The sequence below is a fragment of the Salvelinus namaycush genome, chromosome 31 (assembly GCF_016432855.1).
Source record: "Salvelinus namaycush isolate Seneca chromosome 31, SaNama_1.0, whole genome shotgun sequence".
NCBI lineage: Eukaryota > Metazoa > Chordata > Actinopteri > Salmoniformes > Salmonidae > Salvelinus > Salvelinus namaycush.
Window position 1 is genome coordinate 29,409,860 of NC_052337.1, and position 25,847 is coordinate 29,435,706.

At 43.4% G+C, this 25,847-nt stretch overlaps 1 protein-coding gene across 1 annotated transcript; it reads right to left on the minus strand.

Annotated features, from left to right (window-relative positions):
* Window positions 1-6,252: 6,252 nt before the first annotated feature.
* Window positions 6,253-12,284, minus strand: LOC120026168 (general transcription factor 3C polypeptide 4-like). The gene is made up of 5 exons (XM_038970994.1): window positions 11,979-12,284; window positions 9,959-11,671; window positions 9,696-9,826; window positions 8,989-9,077; window positions 6,253-8,629 (listed from the first exon to the last, which is right to left on the minus strand). The coding sequence occupies exons 1-5, from the start codon at window positions 12,282-12,284 to the stop codon at window positions 8,565-8,567; spliced, it is 2,304 nt and encodes a 767-aa protein (XP_038826922.1). The 3' UTR covers window positions 6,253-8,564.
* Window positions 12,285-25,847: the final 13,563 nt, after the last annotated feature.

The following is a 25,847-nucleotide window of genomic DNA, read 5'->3' on the forward strand; positions in this document are numbered from 1 at the left end:
AGGAGATGATTGTGGACTACAGGAAAAAGAGTACCGAGCACGCCCCCATTCTCATCGACGGGGCTGCAGTGGAGCAGGTTGAGAGCTTCAAGTTTCTTTGGCGTCCACATCACCAACAAAGTAACATGGTCCAAGCACACCAAGACAGTCGTGAAGAGGGCACGACAAAACCTATTCCCCCTCAGGAGACTGAAAAGATTTGGCATGGGTCCTCAGATCCTCAAAAGATTCTACAGCTGCACCATCGAGAGCTTCCTGAAGGGTTGCATCACTGCCTGGTATGGGAACTGCTCAGCCTCCGACTGCAAGGCACTACAGAGGGTAGTGCGTATTGCCCAGTACATCACCGGGGCCAACCTTCCTGCCATCCAGGACCTCTATACCAGGCGGTGTCAGAGAAAGGCCCTAAAAATTGTCAAAGACTCCAGACACCCTAGTCATAGACTGTTCTCTCTGCTACCGCACGGCAAGTCTAGGTCGAAGAGGCTTCTAAACAGCTTCTACCCCCAAGCCATAAGACTCCTGAACATTTAATCAAATGGCTACCCAGACTTTTTGGATTTCCTCCTCCTCTTTTATGCTGCTGCTACTCTCTGTTATTATCTATGCATAGTCACTTTAATAACTCTACCTACATGTACATATTACCTCAATTACCTCAACTAACTGGTGCCCCCGTACATTGACTCTGTACTGGTACCCCCTGTATATAGCCTCGCTATTGTTATTTTACTGCTGCTCTTTAATTACTAGTTATTTTCATCTCTTTCTTTTTGGGGGGTATTTTCTTAAAACTGCGTTGTTGGTTAAGGGCTTGTAAGTAAGCATTTCACTGTAAGGTCTACTCCTGTTGTATTCGGGGGCATATGACAAATACAATTTGATTTGATTTGATTTGAATGTCTTGTGAGTGTGCGAGCACACTTGTTCGGCTAGCCGCCAGCCGAACTGAAGCATGCTAATGCCTTTAGTGTTGTAGAGATGGTGGTTATTACTCTTTTGGGAGAGCAAGTAGAATCAGCATCTTAGAGCCTATTTTTAAAATGTGATTGTGTAATACTAATATTTCATTAGTCCAGACCTTAATGTCTATGGTCCAGACAGTCCTCATATTAATTCAAAGGATGTACCTACTATCCTCTCTGTGGATGTAAGCTTACAAAATATTAAATTGTTGATTGATAGAAAGAGGAACAAGCTCTTTAGGTTAGCCATAATTAAACCCTTTTCACCTTCAATCCCTACTCCCCCGACTACAGGTGGACTGTTTGTCCTACATCCACCTAGCAACACAGTTCCTGCTCCCCAGACTACAGGTGGATTATTTGTCCTACCTCCACCTAGCAACACAGTCCCTGCTCCCCAGCTGACACCCACCTGGGTCGATTCCCTGCCGTGACTCCTCACCCTCCAGTTATGACTCAAGACTGTGATGCCATATTTAGAGATGATGGGGGATCTGATAGGTGCGGGCGGTGCCATAGTAATTGTCCTTTGGAGTGCCCCAATGATGCCATTAAGGGCCCTTCAGTGATGAGGCTAATGGAGGGAGGCCTCGTTTGCATAACATTATCTTAATTGAGCCCAAGGCCTGGCATGAAAACAAGGCTTTGATAATGTTACTGATGGAACGGGAGGATGTTGATCTGACCGGCAGCAACCATTTACCCGACAGCTACATTAATTAACGGCTATCCCGTTACATGGGCTTTAGGAGGGATGAATAAGTCAACATGGTGACGTGTGTGCCCGTGTGTAGGGCCCTTGTCTAGGTCTGAAATGACACCCTATATAGTGCATTATAGTGACCATAGGGCTCTGGTCAAAAGTATGGCACTATATAGGGAGTAGGAAGCCATTTTGAAGGAACCCTAGGTGTCCTAATGGAGAAACCACAGTCCTATAGGAGAGATTGGAGGACAAGGATGGCCTGGCACATAGGGTGGATCCTCTTACCCCTCATTCCCTAAAGGAGGAAACCCGGCCTCTGCCAGCACACAAAGCCTCCGTTAATACTTTTAATTGTGAATTAATTAGACTGCTGTATCAATATTTTGGTAAGACACAACAGCCAGGTCTTGGTTTACATGTGCATGAGCTGTGCTTGTGGACACTGTTTCCATCCAAAGCAGCTTCGATATTCAATTCAGATACTGTCGTCAGAGAGTTATAATTTAGAGTACAGAAGTTAGATTTCCTATTTAATTAAGACAGCCTCTCTCAGACCAGGCGTGCCTGGGATGACACAAGATGAGTGTGTGTGTGCTTGTGCATGCGCGCGGATCAGGATGTAGCTTAACTGAAGCAGGTCAGCCAGGTAGCTCTTTTGTTATGTAAAGAGGTGCCATGTGATCCTGCAGTATAAAAGAGGAGAGGAAAAGAAACCGTTCAGATAAACTTCCCTCATCAGATAATTAACCATGCCTTTGCTCCAGTTTCCCCTCCTTTGCATAAGTGTCTGATCGACTTTCAAATAGCTGATCAGTCAGAGAGAGATGCTCCTTCCTCTGAGCTATCCTTTGGGGCTCCAGTAGAATGTTAGAATGTTACAGCAGGGGGTGGCACACATTTAAAACATACTAAACTTATAGATGTCCATGTGGACGCCAACAAGGGAAAATATAAGGACACATTTAGATAAAATACATTATTTATCCCTGTCTACAGTTTTGAGGCCCTTTGGTTCAACATGGCTCAACATCACACACGAAAAATGCTAATATTAGTACCAGGACTTGAATAGGATTTGTGCCACATATGCTAAAATGACAGCATATGGAAACAGTGCCAGGGAAACTAAACCAAAGCATGGATTGCTGTCATACCTTGTCCATGGACTGCTCACAGAGTGAGAAAATACTTTTTTGTAATTTAGGTGAACTATCCCTTTAAGCTGAATTTGTTGTTTGGGGTTTTAGGCTGGGTTTCTGTATAAGCACTTTGTGACATCTGCTGGTGTAAAAAGGGCTTTATAAATACATTTGATTGATTGATTGAAGTATGCTTTTCATATATTTGTGCCCTTTCCTCCCTCTCAAAACTTCCCCTGCACTTGTCACAATGACAGAGTTTTGTATAGCCCCCCAACTCCCCCCTCGCTTGCCCCATGCCCCTTCCGAGCTCCCCTGCTGCCAGTTTTTAACTACACTCCACTCTGGCCTCTGCTCTACTTGTTACAGCACCAACACGAGTGCAAACAATCAAAGTGTTTGGGAACGTTGAAATATGCATGGCTATCCGTGACAGACAGATAAAGCAGGGCAATTAGCCACGTAATCCTAGAGCATCGTACGGAATCATCAGCCTCAGCTGTCCTCTCTCTCTCGTTCCCTCCTTCCTCTCCTCTACTCTCTTTCTCTCTATTAGTTAAATGTACTCTGTGTGTCGGCTCCCCATCAAATCAAGTAACACTTCCCCTAATTGGCTTATAAATAATACAGCAGGCCTACATTATAATTTCATCAGTGGTAAACATTGCGGGGGCAGTTGGTAAAGAACCTATCCCTCATTAATTTCTTAATTTGGGTAGATGGAACGAAGGGGAAATGAGGGAGAGAAAGGTAGGGATGGGCGAGAGAGAGAGGGAGAAAGAATGTGAGAGATGGGGAGACCGGGTGAACAGGGGGACTCATATCACCTCAGGCAGAGAAGGAGGGAGGGAGTGAGGAGGGGATGGTTGAAAAAACAACGGGAGGAAGATGCTATTGCTGCTGCTTTTGTTAATGTCAGATATTCAATCCAAGGGTTTTGTCAGTAGCTTTCTTGCGCGATAGGCGATGTGGACCTACCACCACTTTCCAAAACACACACCACACACTACACACACATACACACTACGCACACATACACCACACACTACACAGACAGACCACGCACCACACCCCACGCACCACACACTACACACACACCACACTACACACCTCACACTACACACTACACACCTCACACCACACACTACACACGTACTATACACCACACACTACACACACACCACACACCACGCACCACACACCACGCATCTCACACCACACACTACACACACCACACTACACACATACTATACACCACACACTACACACACACCACGCACCACGCACCACACACTACACACCACACACTACACACCACATCACACCACACACTACACACCTCACACCACACACTACACACATACTATACACCACACACTACACACACACCACGCACCACACACCACACATCTCACACTACACACTACACACACCACACACTACACACCTCACACCACACACTACACACATACTATACACCACACACTACACACACACCACACATCTCACACACCACACACTACACACCTCACACCACACACCTCACACTACACACTACACACCACACACTCTACACCTTACACCACACACACACTGCACACACTACACACTACACACGCACACACTACACACCTCACACTACACACACACACACAACACACTCCCCACTCTTGTTCTTTTTTTTATACCAACTTAATGAATATTTCATAACAAGAAACATACATATGAATTCTAATGGTATTGCACAGTAGTTATTACCGGTATTTCTTACAATTTTTTTTCATAAAATACTAATTATAATTTCTGCATAACCAAACCCTGAAATACTCTCATACACTCTCAGCCAAACAGACACTTAAACAAACACAAACACTCATGATTATGTGCACTGCCAGTAAACTATTTCACTTTTAGTCAGACCAACAGTAAGCCAATGCCTTCTACATGCATCTCACTTTATCTTCTTTGTTGATTGATTATCTTTCCAAAGATGATACAGTAGCATTTCTATGTCGAAGAGTTGAACTCTTCAACCTGTGATATAGGCCTATGTGCGAGACACAATACAGTAGACAGCAGCCTCTTTGTATTTACTTCCAGCACTTGCTATACAATTCAGTTTAGTCAAAGAAGAAAGGTGACTTTAAGTTTCCCTTGTCAGATATAGTAATGGAAAGCAGCCGTTATGATTCTATTAAACTGTTTAAGGGACTGTTACACATTGTGTGATACGTGAGGTATGAGGTGTATGCATATGACATATTCTGATCTCTGAAAGACTGATATTAAAGCAAACACTTAAATGAGTCATTTCCATTTGTCTTTTGGCTGAAATGTGGGAATATAAAAGGCAGAAAGAGCCCTTCAGCCTTCAAAAGGAGAGGAAGGCGTCCTAGGTACGATTCTGGATCCAGAGTCAGACACTTGAAGGCAATCTTTCTCAGCTGTAACTCAACGCTGTCACTATTATCGAGAGCTGTCACCTCACGGTGTCATAAGTGATGGAGAGAGACATCCTAAAAAAGCGACTGTCGAGATTTACAACTACAACACATGTACTGTCTCACACAAAGAAGAAAAAAGCTGAAGAAAGCCAGGTATAAGTTAGGCTTCTCTTTTCAACTGACATCTGATTCATCCAGACTGATCCAGTAAATGACTCACTTACCAATGACGGGGCAATACAACTCTCCATTCACATCAACTCCATATCATACAAAGCCTATTAGTTAGATGGACATTCTGGTCTCTAAGTGGAGCCAACATGAAACCACACACATAACACCCCCTTAGACGTATTTAACTCTGGCTGAGAGTGGCGGGTCCCGTGTTGAGAATGAGCTTCATTAATGTAGCAGCAAAACACAAACCTCCCTGCTCATGCCCTTTCTGCTGCTACTGCTCAGTATTAGTTCCACTTCAGTGGCCCCATGCTTAGCAACAAGAACAAGCAGCGTCTCTAATGACGGACGTCCCCCTTCTCTCCACATATCCCCACCACTGGTCTCGGGTCACTGCCCCCACCCCTCTAGGGACAGGAAGAGGAGAGAGGGGAGTCTACCCGTTAAAGGACCTTGTTAACAGCCTGCCTAGAAACAAACCCCACAGACTCACTTCATTAGCAGGGACATGTTAGAAGATGTGCCTTAGTTTGGAATAGTTTAAAACCTGAGGAGAGAAAAGTATTCTCTCAGGGGTTGGAGTGTGTGAGCAGAACGGCGGAGGGAAGTGACTTCAGAAAAGCGTTCGTTCTCCAAAATGTTGTGTTTATTTTTGGGGTCCAAACATTGCAGACAGTCATGTTTATCTCAGAGTTAGGGGACTGTCTGTTTCCTGCATAAACAAACATCATTGTTTAGGGTAATACAATTACTACGGAGGACTCGATTTTTATGACTACATATTAGAATCTTTAATTCAATGGGAAAAAAACAAAAAAATGTACAAAGACAAAAATGTTTATTTACACAACATAAGGAAAATATAACTCTTGGTTACAAATATTTAGGGTCACGGAAAAGTCCAGACGACCCAATGAAATGCGATAAAGGAGACACTGAACTTGTGAAACGGCACTGTGACAAGGACACAAGGTTTCACAGAGCTAGATGAGAGAGTAGTGAGTGCTGTCATCTTTGGGTACTATAGGGATCAGTGTCTCTGGGTTGACAGTCCACTCTGTTAGTTGACATGCAACTGTCAAATAGGACTTAAGGACAGAACACTGGGTAGTCCAGGTGAGACACTCTAATGGAAACTCTTTGTCCAACGTTGGCCTTCCATTCCAAACTATGACGTGAATGTAAAATTAGCTGACTGAAGTTATCGAAAAGACTCAAAACACAGAAAAATACAAAAGTGAGAAATCAACATGAAACATAAAAAATACAAACGGAAACATGGATTTGATCCCATTAGGATTTCCCAGTGAAATGAAGCAACTGCCGTGCAAATGGGTGGAGATGGAGATATTTGGGTACTACAAAATGCATCTGTACACATAAGAGTAGATACAGGATATTGTATCATATTCAAACTAGATAAACAAAAGGGATAGCATATTAAATAAAGTGTGAAAAGGTGCTATGCATGTTTTATGCGATCCAGCCATTGACATGAAGGCTATAAATATTGTATGCATAGAGAAGAATCCCTCTTTGAAGTCTTGTGAGAGCTAAGACAGAGGAAGAAAGGGAGGGGAGGCGGTAATTACTGGTGGAAATGCTCTTTGACAGATTATTCTATTAAAGCAGGAGGAGGTTCAACCAAACACAGCTAACCTCTAACAGCACTGGTCTCCACCTATCAATGACAAGAACATTCTCACCTGAAGGCCCACTTCCACTTGACAAACACGCTTACTGGGAGCCAATCACATGATCAAAAAACCTGTATGCTCTATATAATGCTGCAGAGTTTGCACATTGTCTAATAATATTGAATGGTAATAATTAGCAAAGTGCTAGCTCCTAATGAATAATTAAAAACCTGAAGACATTTTCAGTGTGGATCGCCAAAATACATTAGCGTCACACATACTACCGCTATATCGACCAGACAACCTTAGATCAGACATAATGAGCCACTTTGCAGAAAACAGGCAAATTATCATTATTTCCACAAATAAATTTAAATTCTGAACAGATCTGCTGTCTGTCTAGAAAAAGTGTTGGCAATGGGCTGAGGATTCTGGGTAAAACTCTGGCCCTCTCATTAAGTGTTGAGAACCAAGAGCCAGGGCCACTTCCTGACGCAGGGCTAGCTCCAGAGCAGCCTCACCCCTCTGCCTGGCTGGGGCTGTGCACGGGGATATGCTGGGGATGTAAGGGATGAGAGAGGACATGATAGAGAGCAGTACTGCTACTAGCCCAGTCTCTCAGGTCCAACTCCATCTTTGATCACTGGCCACTGACATCTATGTCTCTGAGACAGGGGGAAGGTGCAAGGCGGGAGCACATCATGAGTACACATCCTTCCCCATGGAACATTGTTCTCCCCAAAATAAAAAAGGTTTTATTGTATTTAACAATATCAACTCTAACCCCCCCTTGATTAGAATTAGTTTCACATCTGCCTGCCGCCCGACTCTGTCCCTCATTACTGTAGAATCTCATTACAATCAGCCCCCAGGGGAGAAATGCGTCAGTTTTAAACACACTTTCTATCCCTCTCTCACTGCCTCGCGCTCCCCCCTCTCTCCGTCTACAGTAGCGGAAGTCCTCATCTAAGAGAACGACAGTCTTTTTTCTCCTACATGCAGCATGGAAATTGTTTTACACTGCCAATTAAAATAACAGATACCGGTACATTTAGATTGTTTTCTCTCAGTCAGTCAGGATATGTATTTGGCAAAAAATAGACCAAAATAGGGCTGACACTCCAAGTCCCCCCTCCGTTTTTTACCTAACAGAATAACACACAAAAGTGTTTGGAAATGCAGTCAAGATGTGGAAAATAATACTTATTGGGCTGTGAACTCCGAGAGAAAAGGTTATATCCATCTCCACACACTCCACTTCCTCTTATTAAACCATAGTTATATCAGTGGGGTTTTAAATGTTTATTCAAAATCTTTATTTAGAAAATGATAAGGTTATGTGCTATAATTCATATATCAATTATGCTTGGCTATAAGTAACAGGTAAAAATAAGGAATAGTGGTGTCCGTTGTGAAAATTGTCCATCTAGTCCGAGCAGAAACACAAATGCTGCAGGCAATGTAACCCCGGCTCTCCACTAGCATGTCCTATAGTCCTAGAGGAGAGGAGAGTCGCAGAATGTGCAAGGACCTTGCAGTATCCTCTTGATCCAGTCTGGGTCTGCAGTGAAGAGGGTAGGAAGAAAATAAATAAACATTGAATATTTTATCAGATTCATCTGTTCAATCACAATCATCTGCTCCACTATTTGAGCAGTAAATAGACAACAGCTTGAACACTCAGTAATGTTAAGCTTATTGAAAATCGTTTATGCAGGCAGTCTGTGACAATTAAAGAAAAAAGTTTTGGGAGAAAAAAAACGTACTTTCTTATATATTGTCAATGCTATATAAGGAGATATGCTGATCAGGGAGCAGGATGAGTGAGAGAGCTGACAGTGAATAACAGCCCTGGGAGAGAGAGAAGAGGGTGGAGTGAGAGAGGAGGTAGAGAGGTGGAAAGTGGCGCTAGCTGCTTACCCTCAGGCACTGGCAGTCTGGCAATGCTATCCTGCAGCAGGCAGCGTCTGTACGTGAGTGTCTGGCACGCCTGGTAGGATAACACACACCTGAAAGAGACGGGCACGCTTCAGACAGGCACTGACACTGAGTGGGAGGGGTATCAATAGTCTAAAGTGGCTTCCTTTGCTCATATTCTTCCCTTCATTTGCAATGACTGGAAAGAACAGAATATGTGAAAGTGAATTCCCAGTAGACATCATTATTCAAGAAATCCCTAGGACAGGAGTTCCCAAACTTTTTTGGCCCACAACCCCATTTTCATATCAAAACCTTTTCACAACCTCACCATGTAATTTTTTTTTTTAATAAAGTTATGTAATCAGGCCAATGGTAACTTTTTTAATTGGGGCTTTGACAGTCTACTACAAATCAGTCAAAGTTTTTCATTCTGAAGGAGGTATGGTTTGAAGTGACTGAAATGCATCAGAAAAGGGTATTGGGAAGTTCAGAATATCGTCAGGCAAACATTTTGTATGAAATTCTTTGTAGAAAAGAATATCATTGATGATATTTTATGAAAATGCTGTCTGCAACATGAAAGCCAACTGACATACGAAGGCAACTGTGGCATAAACATTGGACTAGCATAGCAAAAAATTGCAGTATTTAGAGTACGGGAATCGGGTGACTCGTGGTTAACGCAAATAAGGTTGATGACACTTTACCTGAGCCACATGTGTCCATTGGAGCAGATAGCCTGTTTGCGGTCTGTGAACGGTAGCACCTCCTTACACAGACTACAGTACTCTGGGAACGTCTGCTTGTTCATCTTCTTCTGGATGTGACCTATCAGTACCTGGGGTACAGACAGCAAGACGTGAGAGGTGCTGAATAATGCACAACAGGGTTTAGCCTAATGTTGAAAAACTTGATTATTGCTCAGGCTATGGAATAGGGTAATAGAAATGTGTAGTGAGCCTAGTCCAACCTTGGCAGCCCTGTCCTCGTATGTAGGGTCACAGGTGAGGAAGTCACAGACCCCCCTGGTGGGGATACTGGTATTCTCTGTGATCCAGGTGTGAAGGTACACCTCCCCCAGAACCCTCTTCATGTGCTCCCTGGTCAGGTGGGCCTCCACCGCCTCGATCCACGCTATCACCTCTCCCATCTTCTCCTCCAACGCCTGGGATTCTGGGTCCTGTAGCTTCGACACCCCCTCTTCCCCTCCTCCACCCCCCTCCTCATCCCCCACAAACACCTTGGAGTCTTCATGCGTGGGGCGCCAGCGTGCCTCCACGGGGGCCTTCTGCAGGGACTGGTAGAGCACGCGCACCAGGAAGAGTTTTAACCTCCACAGGTAGGGGGAGCCTGTGTTGTGTACCTTCTTGTCCAACTCCTCCTGCAGCAGAGCAGGAATGCATTTCTCCTTCAGCACCCTCCAGCGCACCAGGTCCAGCAGGTCAGTCTGCTTAAACAGGCTCTGGACCTGGGACTCCAGCAGCTCTGCCGCTGCGTCGTTTGGCGTCTTCAGGGTCACAAACTGGACCTGGTACGGCCTGGAAACCAGGTGCTGACCATTGGTCATCCCTGCAGTACTGACCAGGGCCAGGTAGGCCCCGTTCGGGCTGACCGCGATGCCATGCATCCTCCGCCCTGCCATGCCTTCTGGCAGCACAATCTCCTCCTGCTTAAAGGCCACGGCCATGTCGGTAAAGATGGGCGTGAGCTTCTTGACCGTCCCGTCCAGGGAACAGGTGTAGATGGAGCCCCCCTGGCGGCTGGCTGTCATGGAGACGATGGGGGTGGAGTGCAGGCCAGTGACGTGTGAGTTGTGCACGTTGAGGCCCGCCTTGGAGATGAGCAGCAGGCACCAGAAGAGGTAGGAGCCCCTGGCCGCCACCACTAGGCTACAGTTACAGTTCTGTTTGGGGTGGAATAGGGAGATACACTTGATGTTGTGTACAGGGATCTGGTCTGACTCCTGCCACAGGACCACTGGCTGGCGCAGGGTGAAGTAGCCCTTCACCGCCTTCAGGTTGACAGGCAGGATCTTGACAGGCCCTACCGCACTGCCCACGATAAGTCCGCTCATCTTGCGCCCGCTGTGCTCGTACTCCCACCATGCCAGCACACTGGGAGACGACACCCCAGACTGGATGGTGTTACAGGACACCACTGAATCCTTCCCCAGCATGGGCAGGCAGAACTGCCACACCACCAGGTCTCCGTTCTCCATCAGCACGGCCAGCAGCACCGTCCCCACGTCCTTCCACTTGTTGTTGGTCTGGACATGCTGCGTGGTGCACACACTGGACCACTCCATCCGTACAGGGGTCTGCATGAGGTAGCGTCTCTGAAGCTCAGCCAGGTCCAGGAGGTTAGCCTTGGGGGGCTCCCCACCCTGCACTGAGTAGCCTCTACTCTCCAGGCTCTCTCCATACAGCTGGGTCAGGTCAGCCACCACTGTCCACTGTAGACGCTTGGTGCTGCTGTGGACGGTTAGCTTGTGGTCTAGGGTGAGGGAGGCCAGAAGGCTGAGACCGTTGCCGTCACAGCCCAGGGGGGACCAGCTGGTGTACATGATGCCCTTATGGACGCCTAAGGTGGGGTTGAACACTCTGTCCAACATGGAGGACTGGCTCACTGAAGGGTCGCTGGAGAACTTGTCTTTGGCCCTCAACAGCTCCTCCGCTGGACCCACCTGGATACATAAAAACAGCTACCTTTAAAAGTAGGCATCTGAATGCATTTAGTATACCATACTGAGAAAACTAAAACGACTTTCAGATAATATCTAAATCACAAAGTAAGTGCATCAACCTAATTTGCTAGCCTAAATATGTTTTACTTTGGAATAAATGGTTAACTGCTGCTAGCAGTTAGAAACAAATAGGCAGCAGGCATCAGCCAGGTAAAAACAACAACCTCACAATTGTCATTTCTGCCAAGCGGTTTTGAGGTGTGGAATGAACGCCAAAGTAAGCTAGCTACATGTGTCCAATATTCACCTTCAATTCACAGACTTTGTCCGGCACGGGGATGGAGGTCCGATGCAGCACCAAGTCTTGGTTGTTGCCGTGAACATCGCACAAGACCTCCATCAAAGAAATGCCACTTGTAGTAGAGGCCGAGAGTCGGTGGTCCTCAGACCACGTGAGCGGCTCAAAACCGCTGACCGGACTCAAGAGCTTTATTACCGGATCCCTCTTCACAACTGGACCGAGTTCTGCCCAGGGATCATCCTCTGGTTCGGCTTCGGTAAGCTGTCCTTCCTCTACCCCGTCCGCAACACGAGCTGGGCTGCAAGCAGCCATTTTCCATGTAAAAAATAAAACAACGCGTCACTACGGCGGTGGAGTAGGGACATACCACAATGAAAAACCGAATCAAAGCCTCTCGGGTTGCAGTGTAGATATCTGGGTTAAGATGACAGGAAGACTGACTGTCTGTGCTTGGCAAAAATAAAAACACAAGCCCGATTACCTCCCAGCTAATTTCAAACGTTCCTACAACTTTTCCCCCCATATGAGTCTCATTAGGTCCTTAATTAACTTTTTCATAGGAATGTTCCGGTGAAGGAATGTTTCCAAGAGACCATTCCAATAGACCATTCCCTTCAAATAGAATCAAATAGAATTTACCCAGAACGTGGTTACCATGTTCTCAGAATTTAAGATATTAATGTTCTAGACACATTTCATAGGAAAGTTGTAAGAACATTCACCTGTCTGTTGCTTAAATTGTGCATGTTCAGCTAATCAGTAATTTATTCAACATGTACATACCTGGGATTTGATCTCACAGCCGCTTGGTTCAAGGTAATCCGATGTTCACGCTTACTACACCACCATGTCCGTGTAAAGTATAAATTAATTGGACTATTCTCTCATCATTGATTTTATTTACTTATTTCAGCAATTTAAAGACTTTCTGTATATTTGTCTAATGTTGGTGGGCCATATTAAGCTGTTTTAATGATAGTCCTGAATCCCCATGATGAATAAAATATTTTATTGTGTACTTTTAACAGAGCTGAGATTTACTTCAAAGTGCTTTCACCATATTGTTGACACCTATCAAGTTGTTTCAGATCTACACTAGGTGCCTAGGTGGAGGGGTTAGGATTTATTCTGGAACGGGCCTAACTATACTGGTCCAATAAACTCCCTGGAGATATCTGATATTGGAATAGTGGTTAGGGCTTTCGTCATTGGTGCTGGAGGCTTGGGTTCGAGACCTGCTAGGTGAATCACCCTACTGTCACATTCTTAGCAATATATGTTAATGTCATTATTTGGCAACAATTACAACACACTTATCTGATCTAATGAAAATTAGTTTCTCATTGAAAGATGGGAATCTGTAGGATTATGCATTGAGAATGAATTATGACCACATTTCCACTACCTCTCTTAAGTTATCAGTATTTATCGATTCTATATAGCTGAGCATCTCTCCTTCATCTTCTTGAAATCCACACCACATATCGTCTACATCATTACTTAAAAAGTTCAAGAATGGATGTAGCAACCGCATATTGCCCTTTAACATATTGTGATTTCTGTGATTTGTCCCTAGTGAATCTGTTGCAATTTTTCAGTTTTTCCACATTAGAACTTGGAGATGGACTCTGTAGTGTATTGTTTTGGTTTAACTTGAATCATTATTGCTTAAATGGCAAATGTGAGAAAGTACAGACATGCTACTGTAAATATGGCAACCATGTTCTGGGTATGTTTCTATCAGAAGCAACACTACCACCTGGGCCATGTTTTGGCAACAAATAGAAATGCAATGACAAGAGCTCATGTGATTTCTAATCAGAGACACATATTTGTTCTATATGATATACTGTATGTGGTGTGGGTTTCAAAAAGACGATAGAGTTCCCCTCGGGCTCGTGCGGTGGAGGAGATCTTTGTGGGCTATACTCAGCCTTGTCTCAGGGTAGTAAGTTGTGGTCTGTTGATATCCCTCTAGTGGTGTGGGGGCTGTGCTTTGCTGTTGAAATCCCTGTAGTGGTGTGGGGGCTGTGCTTTAGCAAAGTGGGTGGGGTTATATCCTGCCTGGTTGGCCCTGTCCGGTGGTATCATCGAACGGGGCCACATTGTCCCCCCGACCCACCTCTGTCTCGGTCTCCAGTATCTATGCTGCAATAGTCTATGTGCCGGGGGGGGGGGCAGTCTGTTATATCTAGTGTAATTCTCCTGTCTTATCTGGTGTCCTGTGTGAATTTAAGTATGCTCCCTCTACTTCTCTCTTTCTCCCTCTCTCCCTCCACTCCCGGAGGACCAGAGCCCTAGGATCATGCCTCAGGAATACCTGGCCTGATGACTCCTGGCTGTCCCCAATCCACCTGGTCATGCTGCTGCTCCAGTTTCAACTGTTTTGCCTGTGGCTAGGGAACCCTGACCTGTTCACCGGACGTGCTACCTTTACCTGGACCTGCTGTTTTCGACTGTCACTCTCTCTCTCTCTATCACACCTGCAGTCTCAACCTCTGAATGCTTGGCTATGAAAAGCCAACTGACATCTACTCCTGAGGTACTGATCTGTTGCACCCTCTACAACCACTGTGATTATTATTTGACCCTGCTGGTCATTTATGAACGTTTGAACATCTTGAAGAACAATCTGGCCTTAAATGGCCATGTACTCTTATAATCTCCACCCGACACAGCCAGAAGAGGACTGGCCACCCCTCAGAGCCTGGTTACTCTCTAGGTTTCTTCCTAGGTTCCTGCCTTTCTAGGGAGTTTTCCCTAGCCACCATGCGTCTACATATGCTTTGCTTGCTGTTTTGGGTTTTAGGCTGGGTTTCTGTATGGTACTTTGTGACATCTACTGATGTAAAAAGGACTTTATAAATACATTTGATTGATTTGAGATTCTCAGCTATCTAGAATTCTACCTATTCCCATCTTTCACTAGCTAGGATTCCATCCAATTGGCGACAGATTTTCATGCAAATATTAAAAAAATCCACATGAAGAAAATATGTGAATTTTCCACCGGTGATGTGTTTCCACCAGTGGAGGCTGCTGAGGGGAGGACGTCTCATAATAATGGTTGGAATGGAGTCAATGGAATGGTATAAACCACATGGAAACCACGTGTTTGATACCTTTCCATTGACTCCATTCCAGACAATATTATGAGCAATCTTCCCCTCAGCAGCCCCAACTCGTTTCCACCAAACTGAATTGTTGCCGATAAAAATCAGTGCATGAGGACATATTGCACACAAAATGCATTTTTCGTTTACCGAATAACAATCTAATGTTCAATGTATTTCCAACTATACCTATATTTTTGTTACAAAATCTGTTGCTTTAAATAGCGAATGTGCCTACTCTGGTCTTGGCCCGTGCGCTCTAGACAACAGCTGGCAGATACAGTGTGAGTAGGCTCTGCGGGTAGGTCACACTACAACACATGATGGGATTATTATGGATAAAAACTATACTTTTAATTTTTCAAACGGTAATCAAGCATCGATCTTATCATGTCACCAGAATAAGACCCTCTGCATTTATTGGAAAGGAGCATCAAGCTCATACCATGCACTTTCACCACCCTGTGAAGTTCATGATAATTTATTTAATCTGTAGCCTAATAAACTGCATGGTTTCCCAAATTGTAGTGGGATGACCACACACCAAGTCATGGCGTTACGCCACGTTTACTTCGATATGATGGTTATTATATCAATATTTGCGCATAAAGGCGTTTCCACCGCCATTTCTTGCATTAATACATTTTACAGACACAAAAAGATCCCATTGTCTAGTGTATTTTGTTTTGTCAATATTTGGATTCATTGGGCCTGTCATTACATTTTCTATCGGACATGTACTTTACTCGTATAAAAAGGTTGGATGGAAACCTGTTTACTAATCACATTTCCATCCAACCATTTCATGCAGATGAATTACCTGTTGCATGAAAAAAGTCACGACAGGGCTGATGGAAACATGAAATGCCAGTACAATTTTATAAATGCCAACAGACAATTTGTTCATTCGGCATAGTAAAATCTTTTTGTGTCCGTAAAATGAACTATACGAGAAATGGTGATGGAAAAGCCTTTATTCGCAAATATTGATATAACCATCATATCGAAGTTAACTTGGGAGTCACGAGATGATATGTTGTGTGGCCCTCCCACTACGACTCGGGAAAGCATGCAGTTTATTAGGCTACAGATGAAATAAATGATGATGAACTTCACAGGGTGGTGAATGTGCAAGGTGATGAACTTGATGCGCCTTTCCACAAATATCGAGGGTCTTATTCTGGTGATATGATGAACAAAGCTTGGCTGTCATTTGACAAATATAAATAATATCGCTCTTGTCCATAATAATCTCATAATGTAAGTAGCCTACCCGCACTGTGTCTGCAAGCTGTTGGCTAGAGCGCATGTGTCAAGACCACAATGGGCACATTTGCTATTTAACCCAACAATTTTTGTGACAAAACCATCAGTAGAGTTGAAAATGTGATGGAAACCCATTTAACTTGTATTTTTCTTTCAGGACATGGACATTTTGCTGCAAAAGTTATTTTTATGTGCACTATGTCATCACAACAAAAGTACACTATATATACAAAATGCAATCTTCATAGCCAAACATTGGCAGTAGAATGGCCTTACTGAAGAGCTCAGTGACTTTCATTGTGACACCATCATTGGTGCCACCTTTCCAACAACAACAACAACAACAAAAAAAGGCAGTTCATAAAATGTATGCCCCGGTCAACTGTAAGGGCTGTTATTGTGAAGTGGAAACGTCTAGGAGCAACAACAGCTCAGCTATGAAGTGTTAGGCCACACAAGCTCACAGAATGGGACTGCTGAATGCTGAAGTGCGTAGAGAGTAAAATTGTCTGTCCAAGTTTGTAACACTCACTACCGAGTTCCGAACAAAAGACTAAGACACCATAGGCAAAGGCCGAGCGTTAGCTGGAGTGGTGTAAAACTGGCTGCCATTGGACTCTGGAGCAGTGCAAACGCGTTCTCTGGAGTGATGAATCACGCTTCACCATTTGTCAGTCTGACTGATTAATCTGGGTTTGGTGGATGCAGCAGAACGCTACCTGCCCCAATGTGTAATGCCAACTGTAAAGTTTGGTGGAGGATGAATAATGGTCTGGGGCTGATTTTCATGGTTCTGGCTAGACCCCTTAGTTCCAGTGAAGGGAAATCTTGAAGCTACAGCATACAATGATATTCTAGATAATTCTGTGCTTCCAACTGTGTGGCAACAATTTGGGGAAGGCCCTTTCCTGTTTCAGCATGACAATGCCCCTGTGCACAAAGCGAGGTCCAAACAGAAATTGTTTGTCAAGATCAGTGTGGAAGAAATTGACTAGCCTGCACAGAGCACTGACCTCAACCCCATCGAACACCTTTGGGATGAATTGGAACACCGACTGCGAGCCAGTCCTAATCGCCCAACATCAGTGCCCGATCTCACTAATGAATGGAAGCAAATCCCCGCAGCAATGTTCCAACATCTAGTGGAAACCTTCCCTGAAGAGTGGAGGCTGTTATGGCAGCAAAAAGGAACCAACTTCATATTAATGCCAATGATTTTGGAATGAGACGGTCGACGAGCAGGTGTCCACATACTTTTGGTAATGTTGTATATGTTTGATGGAAACACATCTCTGGTGGGATATTGCACATATTGTTTTATGCAGATTTTTGAATATTTGAAAGAAAATCTGTTGCAAATGGGATGAAAACCTATCTAGTGAAAAACGCATTTGAATTAGATCAGATAGGTGTGTTGTAACAGTTGCCAAAAAATTACTAGCATATGTAACTAAGAATGTGAGAGTAGGGTGCCTCCCCTAGTGGATCTCGAACCCAGGCCACCAGCACCAATGACGACCACCCTAACCACTGTCCTAATAAGGGATCACTTTAGGCTAGGGTATGTGCTTATTGGGCCAGTATAGCTAGGACCTGTCCAGAATAAACCCTAACCCTTCCTTCCTAGGCACTTGTGTTGATCTGAAACAACTTGATATGTGTAAGCAATAGGGTGGATGCACTTTGAAGTAAATCTCACTCAAAGTACACTCAAGAAAAACTATTATTGATCATAGTGATTGAGGAGTATCGTTAAAACAGGTAAATATGCTCCACCAACATTATATAACAATACAGAAAGTCCTTAAATTGTTGAAATAAGTCAATCAAATCAATGACGAGAGAATAGTCAAATTAACTGTTCACTGACACAGACATGGTGGATTAGCAGGAAGTTATGAATGCTGTGAACCAAGAGGTTGTGAGTTCAAATCCCAGGTGAGTACATGTTGAAGAGTAATGACTGTATAAATGGACATGCACCAAGTAATCATGAAAAACAAAGTATGCCATATATATATACAGTTGAAGTCGGAAGTTAACATACACCTTAGCCAAATACATTTAAACTCAGTTTTTCACAATTCCTGACATTTAATCCCAGTAAAAATTCCCACATTTCCAGTGGGTCAGAAGTTTACATAGACTCAATTAGTATTTGGTAGCATTGCCTTTAAATTGTTAAACTTGGGGCAAACATTTCGGTTAGCCTTCCACAAGCTTCCCAAAATAAGTTGGGTGAATTTTGACCCATTCCTCCTGACAGAGCTGGCGTAACTGAGTCAGGTTTATAGGCCTCCTTGCTCGCACACGCTTTTCAGTCTGCCCACAAATTTTCTATACGATTGAGTTCAGGGCCTTGTGATGGCCACTCCAATACCTTGACGTTGTTGTCCTTAAGCCATTTTGCCACAACTTTGGAAGTATGCTTGGTTTCATTGTCCATTTGGAAGACCCATTTGCGACCAAGCTTTAACTTCCTGACTGATGTCTTGAGATGTTGCTTCAATATATCCACATAATTTTCCTTCCTCACGATGCCATCTATTTTGTGAAGTGCACCAGTCCCTCCTGCAGCAAAGCACCCCCACAACATGATGCTGCCACCCCCGTGCTTCACGGTTGGGATGGTGTTCTTCGGCTTGCAAGCCTCCCCCTTTTTCTTCCAAACATAACGATGGTCATTATGGCCAAACAGTTCTATATGTGTTTCATCAGACCAGAGGACATTTCTTCAAAAAGTACAATCTTTGTCCCCATGTGCACTTGCAAATCGTAGTCTGGCTTTTTTATGGCGGTTTTGGAGCAGTGGCTTCTTCCTTGCTGAGCGGCCTTTGAGGTTATGTCGATGTAGGACTCGTTTTACTGTGGATATAGATACTTTTGTACCCGTTTCCTCCAGCATCGTCACAAGGTCCTTTGCTGTTGTTCTGGGATTGATCCACACTTTGCGCAGCAAAGTACGTTCATCTCCAGGAGACAGAACACTTCTCCTTCCTGAGTGGTATGACGGCTTCGTGGTCCCATGATGTTTATACTTGCATACTATTGTTTGTACAGATAAATATGGTACCTTCAGGCGTGTGGAAATTGCTCCCAAGAATGAACCAGACTCGTGGAGGTCTACAATTTTTTTTCTGAGGTCTTGGCTGAGTTCTTTTGATTTTCCCATAATGTCAAGCAAAGAGGCACTGAGTTTGAAGGTAGGCCTTGAAATACATCCACAGGTACACCTCCAATTGACTCAAATTATGTCAATTTGCCTATCAGAAGCTTCTAAAGCCATGACAATATTTTCTGGAATTTTCCTAGCTGTTTAAAGGCACAGTCAACTTAGTGTATGTAAACTTCTGACCCACTGGAATTGTGGTACAGTGAATTATAAGTGAAATAATCTGTCTGTAAACAATTGTTGGAAAAATTACACAAAGTAGATGTCCTAACCGACTTGCAAAAACTATAGTTTGTTAACAAGAAATTTGGGGAATGGTTGAAAAAAGAGTTTTAATGACTCCAACCTAAGTGTATGTAACTTCCGACTTCAACTGTATATATACGTTGAAAACACTGTAGAGTCCATTCAGAAAGTATTTGGACCCCTTGACTTTTTACACATTTTGTTACGTTACAGCCTTATTCTAAAATTGATTAACTATTTTTTTCCCTCATCAATCTACACACAATACCCAATAATGACAAAGCAAAAACAGTACTTTATTGGAGCACCTTTGACAGTGATTACAGTCTCGAGTCTTCTTCGGTATGACGCTACAAGCTTGGCACACCTGTATTTGAGGAGTTTCTCCCATTCTTCTCCACAGATCCTCTCAAGCTCTGTTAGGTTAGCTATTTTCAGGTCTCTACAGAGATGTTCGATCGGGTTCAAGTCTGGCTGGGCCACTCAAGGACATTCAGAGACTTGTCCCGAAGCCACTCTTGCATTGTCTTGGTTGTGTGCTTAGGGTTGTTGTCCTGTTGGAAGGTGAACCTTCGACCCAGTCGGAGGTCCTGAGCACTCTGTAGCAGGTTTTCATTAAGGATCTCTCTGTACTTTGCTCCGTTCATCTTTCCGTTGATCCTGACTAGTCTCCCAGTCCCTGCCGCTGAAAAACATCCCCACAGCATGATGCTGCCCCCACCATGCTTCACCGTAGGGATGGTGCCAGGTTTCCTCCAGACGTAATGCTTGGCATTCAGGCCAAAGAGTTCCATCTCGGTTTCATCAGACCAAAGAATCTTGTGTCTCATGGGCTGCGAGTCCATTAGGTGCCTTTTGGTAAACTCCAAGTGGGCTGTCATGTGCCTTTTACTGAGGAGTGGCTTCTGTCTGGCCACTCTACCAAAAAGGCCTGATTAGTAGAGTGCTGCAGAGATGGTTGTCCCATCTCCACAGAGGAACTCCGGACCTTTGTCAGAGTGACCATCGGTTTCCTAATCAAGGCCCTTCTCCCCCGATTGCTCAGTTTGGTGGATGATGATGGAGGCCACTGTGTTCTTGGGGACCTTCAATGCTGCAGAAATATTTTTGTACCCTTCTCCAGATCTGTACCTTGATACAATCCTTTCTCAGAGCTCTACGGACAATTCCTTCGACCTCATGGCTTGTTTTTGCTCTGACATGAACTGTCAATGGTGGGACCTTATATAGACAGATGTGTGCCTTTCCAAATCATGTCCAATCAATTGAATTTACCACAGGTGGACTCCAATCAAGTTGTAGAAATATCTCAAGAATGATCAACGGAAACAGGATGCACCTGAGTTCAATTTCGAGTCTCATAGCAAAGGGTCTGAATACTTATGTAAATACATTTATTTTATTTTATACATTTGCAAAAATAAAAATAAAAAAAGTTTTTGCTTTGTCATTATGGGGTATTGTGTTTAGATTGATGAGGATTTTTTTTATTTAATCCGTTTTGTTCTTTCAACGTCCCATAAAACGCATCTAGAACAGTAATGTTGTATATTCTGAGAAAATTGTAACCACGTTCTAGATAAGTTCTGTTTGACATTAAGGGAATTTTCTCCTAACTTTAACAATGAAACGTGTTAAAGGGGTTTTTGCTAACATTTTGCTAAACTGGTTTTTGCTAACATAGATAGAATGTTCCCCTAACTAATGGAAAACTGGACACTCAAACATTAGGGGAACATTACGGGGAATATTACAAAAACCTTATCTCAGTCTCCCTAGAATTGTTAGCTGAACTGGAGCAAGATATTCACTCTAATCTTATTGTTTTACCAGATGTTTGTACATGAGTGTTGATTTGGGTTTAGTGTATTTGCAGTTCAAATTAATTTCATATTATCTATTGGGTTCTACATCAAGACCCTAACACTGACTCAGCCACTGTAGAAATGTGGTGTACGATCACCTCCAAGGATAAAACACTGGGCCCAATGGGATGCATTAGAGTGACATACTCTTAAATAATGAGTTATTCCTTACCTGACAAGCGACACACCAGTCTGCCTAGTGGCCTTTGCAAAGGTCACCAAGTGGGATCATTAATTGTAGTGAAAATATAAAAATGATCATGTGCTCTGTTGTAGATGTGGACTCAGGTTTGTGTCTCTCTGAGACAAATCAGCATGCATTGTAAGATGAGGCACTGAACGCTCCTGGACAGGGCAAAGGGCAAACTGCTGTGGTCTCCTGAAGAGCACAGAACTACAGAGACAGACAGTGATTTGTTGCAGCCCAGCAGTAACAGGAAAGTCTCTCTCTCTCGCAGCCACAGCCTGATTCTCACTGAGATGACAGTGGGATTTTACCAGGCACAGTTATTTATCACAAAACAAATTGTTACAAATCTGTGACACAAAAATAGAATGGCGCACGCCGACCGTGTTTTAATCAAAAAATGTTCTGTCTTTTGTTTCGCTAATCGAAATTAATAAATAAATGCAGGGACCTTGGTATGTTTCATTTGTAATGAAGTGTGTAGTGTATTAATATTTCAGACACCTGCTGTGTGTCTTTGGTGGTTTTTGACTTGGGATGATCCCAGTTAGAGATGTATGGGAATGTCGGATTAAACATTAATTGAATGCTGTCACATAAACTCACTTCACTTTCTGCCATCACATGTTGGGGGAGCACAGTACAGGCAAAATACAAAGCCCTCATCGTATATTGTGTGATAGTGAGTTTATTCCAAAGGCTATACAGTATTAAGAGTCATGTCCAAAGGTATAGGTTCCATATAGTGTCAGGCTAATAAGGTTATGGATATGGATGGGGTCAACAAAGGTCAATTTTCTGCATTGTTAATATCCACCAGCTGTCATATTATCTTGTAGTTTTTACCTTTAACCCCCTCCCCCTTCAATCCCTTGTTATTTGCTTGCATAAAGTATCAGTGAATGTGGTTGGCTGTATGTTGTAGGAACCCCACAGGGATGTTTTGATGCATGGTTCATCATACGTGTTTTAATTCAGTCGCACAGACACCTCCCAGGGGGGCGCTGCTGCAGCACATTACCAGCTACACACAATCACGGCTATAATCATCATGATGATAATGAAATGTATTTAGAGCACATCAGCATGGCTTATTCGGCTCAGGAGACTGAGGAGACGTCAGTGAGCGGGACGGCATCCTTCAGGCAGCTCGATCGGGTGCTCAGGACCCTGACGGGATCCCTGTGGAGACTGGCAGTGCCCAGCGGGCTGGCACATGGGAGATTAGCAGTCATAGCAGAGGGCTTTGCACACCTTGTGTGCCGTCAACTGTGAAAGCCTTACCTGACAGGTGTTGCTCTCAATCAGTGCTCCTCTGCCCCCCGTGCTGTCCTTGGGGTGAAGTTGGGGACCAGGCAAGCCCCCTATCCCTTCCCTACCATGGTAGGTAGGCCACTGAAACACCATGGGACCTACTGTAAATGCACTTTCAATGAGTAGTCAATGATTTCTAATCAGTGGGAATCAGAACCACAACGCTGAGTCTGTTTTTTTTTTGTTAAGTCACCACAAGAGAGGGTAAGGTGACACAATGTCATGATCTGTTGTAGGCCTATTTTACCTGGTTGGTTGTCCTGTAATATCCTGTAAAAGTATATGTTTGTTTGAATGAGAGTGTGTGTACAATGTTCACCTTAATTCTAAAGTTATAGGCTATAACAATAATCTTGTCTTATATGAATTCTCTCATTCAACCAGGTCCAGGTTTCATATTCCCTTCACTTACACCTATAAACAACTTAGAAACTTCACAGTTAGCCTAGGTCTAGTTGATATTTTGTCATTTGGGAGTGTATATTTGAAACTCAAAGATAACTAGACATTTGATGACGAGTTTGAAAGATTTCTGCTCTGGAACAGCAATATAATATTTTTTATTGTGATGTATTTGTATCTCTAACTGGGAACTGTAGCTTATTAAAGGAAACATGAACATTGATTGGAAAATAAGTTCCTTGGAGACTAACGAGCCATTCTATATATCCACACTGATAATGGCTGAATTATTCATTGTTTGTAATGATTAATTAAAAAAGGCCTCAGGTCCTGTGGCAGGTACAGGCTGCTGAGGCACACACTGACATTCCCATGCGATGTGCTAAACATTTCTCACTCCCTCCCCCTTTCTCTTTCTTTCTCCCTCTCTCTCTCAATAAATTACACAAAAAGGGGCTTTATTGGCATGGGCAACATACATTGCCAAAGCAAGTCAAATAAACAATAAACCAACATGAAAAAGACAATCAGGAATTAACAGAAAACTTCACAATCAAAATAATAGACATTTCAAATGTTCTATTATTATTTCTCTCTCACTCTCCTCTCATTTTTTCCTTCCTTTCTTCAGTGACTGCAGACCTACAGTACCAGTCAAAAGTTTGGACACACCTATAGTTATATAGTTTTTAGTTTTTCTTTATTTTTACTATTTTCTACATTGTAGAATAATAGTGAAGACATCAAAACTATGAAATTACACATTTGGAACCAAAAAAGTGTTAAACAAATCAAAATATATTTTATATTTGAGATTCTTCAAAGTAGCCACCCTTTGCCTTGATGATAGCCTTGCACGCTATTGGCACGCTATTGGCACGCAAGTGACTTGAGTCCTACATGGCAAAAAAAGTTAATGTCAAGCCCTGAAAACTGTCAATCAAATAATCTTGAGCTACCTGCTCGCGGACCACTCTCCTAAAAAATTACTTTTAAGTTTAAATACTGTGATTTACCAAGACATTTAGTAGAAAACACACATCTTCCGATAGGTATTTTTTTGAACGTAGGAGACTTGATTAGTTGCCGTACTTCCGAGAACACAAACACTTGCATCTTTTATAGCGAGCTACCAAGGGACACAGAGAGAGGGGAGGGGCACAGTGTAGTCAGGTCGGCCACCAGGCAGACAGTCGGAATTGTGAACTAGGCCTATCCATCGGTAATCAAAAGCTGTTTCTCGCAATGGAATGACGTATTTCTTGGCTAGCAATGTATCGCAACTTCAGTAAAGCAGGGCCTGTCATCAAGAAAGAGTCTAGGATATTCTACACTGTCATGACGTTGCCTGTTTGGGTACAGCAAGCCCCATCCCCCTCTCCCTGCCTCTCCCTGCCCCCTACAACTAGGCTGCTGTGGTCAAAGAGAGGTCGTAAATTCCTAAGGAAGACCCTGCCTCATGGCCACACAGTATTAGAGAGAGGGTAAACTTTCACAGAGGACAAAGGAAATCCTTCCACCTCACAGAACTTGAGGTACAAACACATTTCATGTTCCGGGAAAAGTATAAATGATCGGGGAATATTCCAGCTATGAACTGGTCCGTTTGTCACAACTTGGGAAACTCACGGGAGACTGTGTGGCTACATTACCATACCGCTGTTTATATAATAGCCTCAGATATGAGGTTTACATCTAATTGTTGTATAAGATGAATGAGTGAGTATGATACTGTTTGTATAATTGTGTAATATGATTTTGGACTGTTTAATGAAGAAAAATACAATTCCCTTTTGATTTGAACTAAATAGCGTGCAAGGCATTCTCTCAACCAGCTTAACCTAGAATGCTTTTCCAACCGTCTTGAAGGAGTTCCCACATATGCTGAGCACTTGTTGGCTGCTTTTCCTTCACTCTGCGATCGAACCCATAACAAATCATCTCAATTGGGTTGAGGTCGGGTGATTATGGAGGCCAGGTCATCTGATGCAGCACTCGATTTCTCTCCGTCTTGGTCAAATAGCCATTAGACAGCATGAAGGTTTGTTTGGTCATTGTCCTGTTGAAAAACAAATGATAGTCCCACTAAGTGCAAATCAGATGGGATGGTGTATTGCTGCAGAATGCTGTGGTAGCCTGCTGGTAGGTATGCCTTAGATTCTAAATAATTCACAGACAGTGTCGCCAGCAAAGCACCCCCACACCATCACATCTCAAAGTTCTTGACATTTTCTGACTGACCTTAATGTCTTAAAGTAATGATGGACTGTCTTTGCTAATTTGAGCTGTTCTCGCTATAATATGGACTTG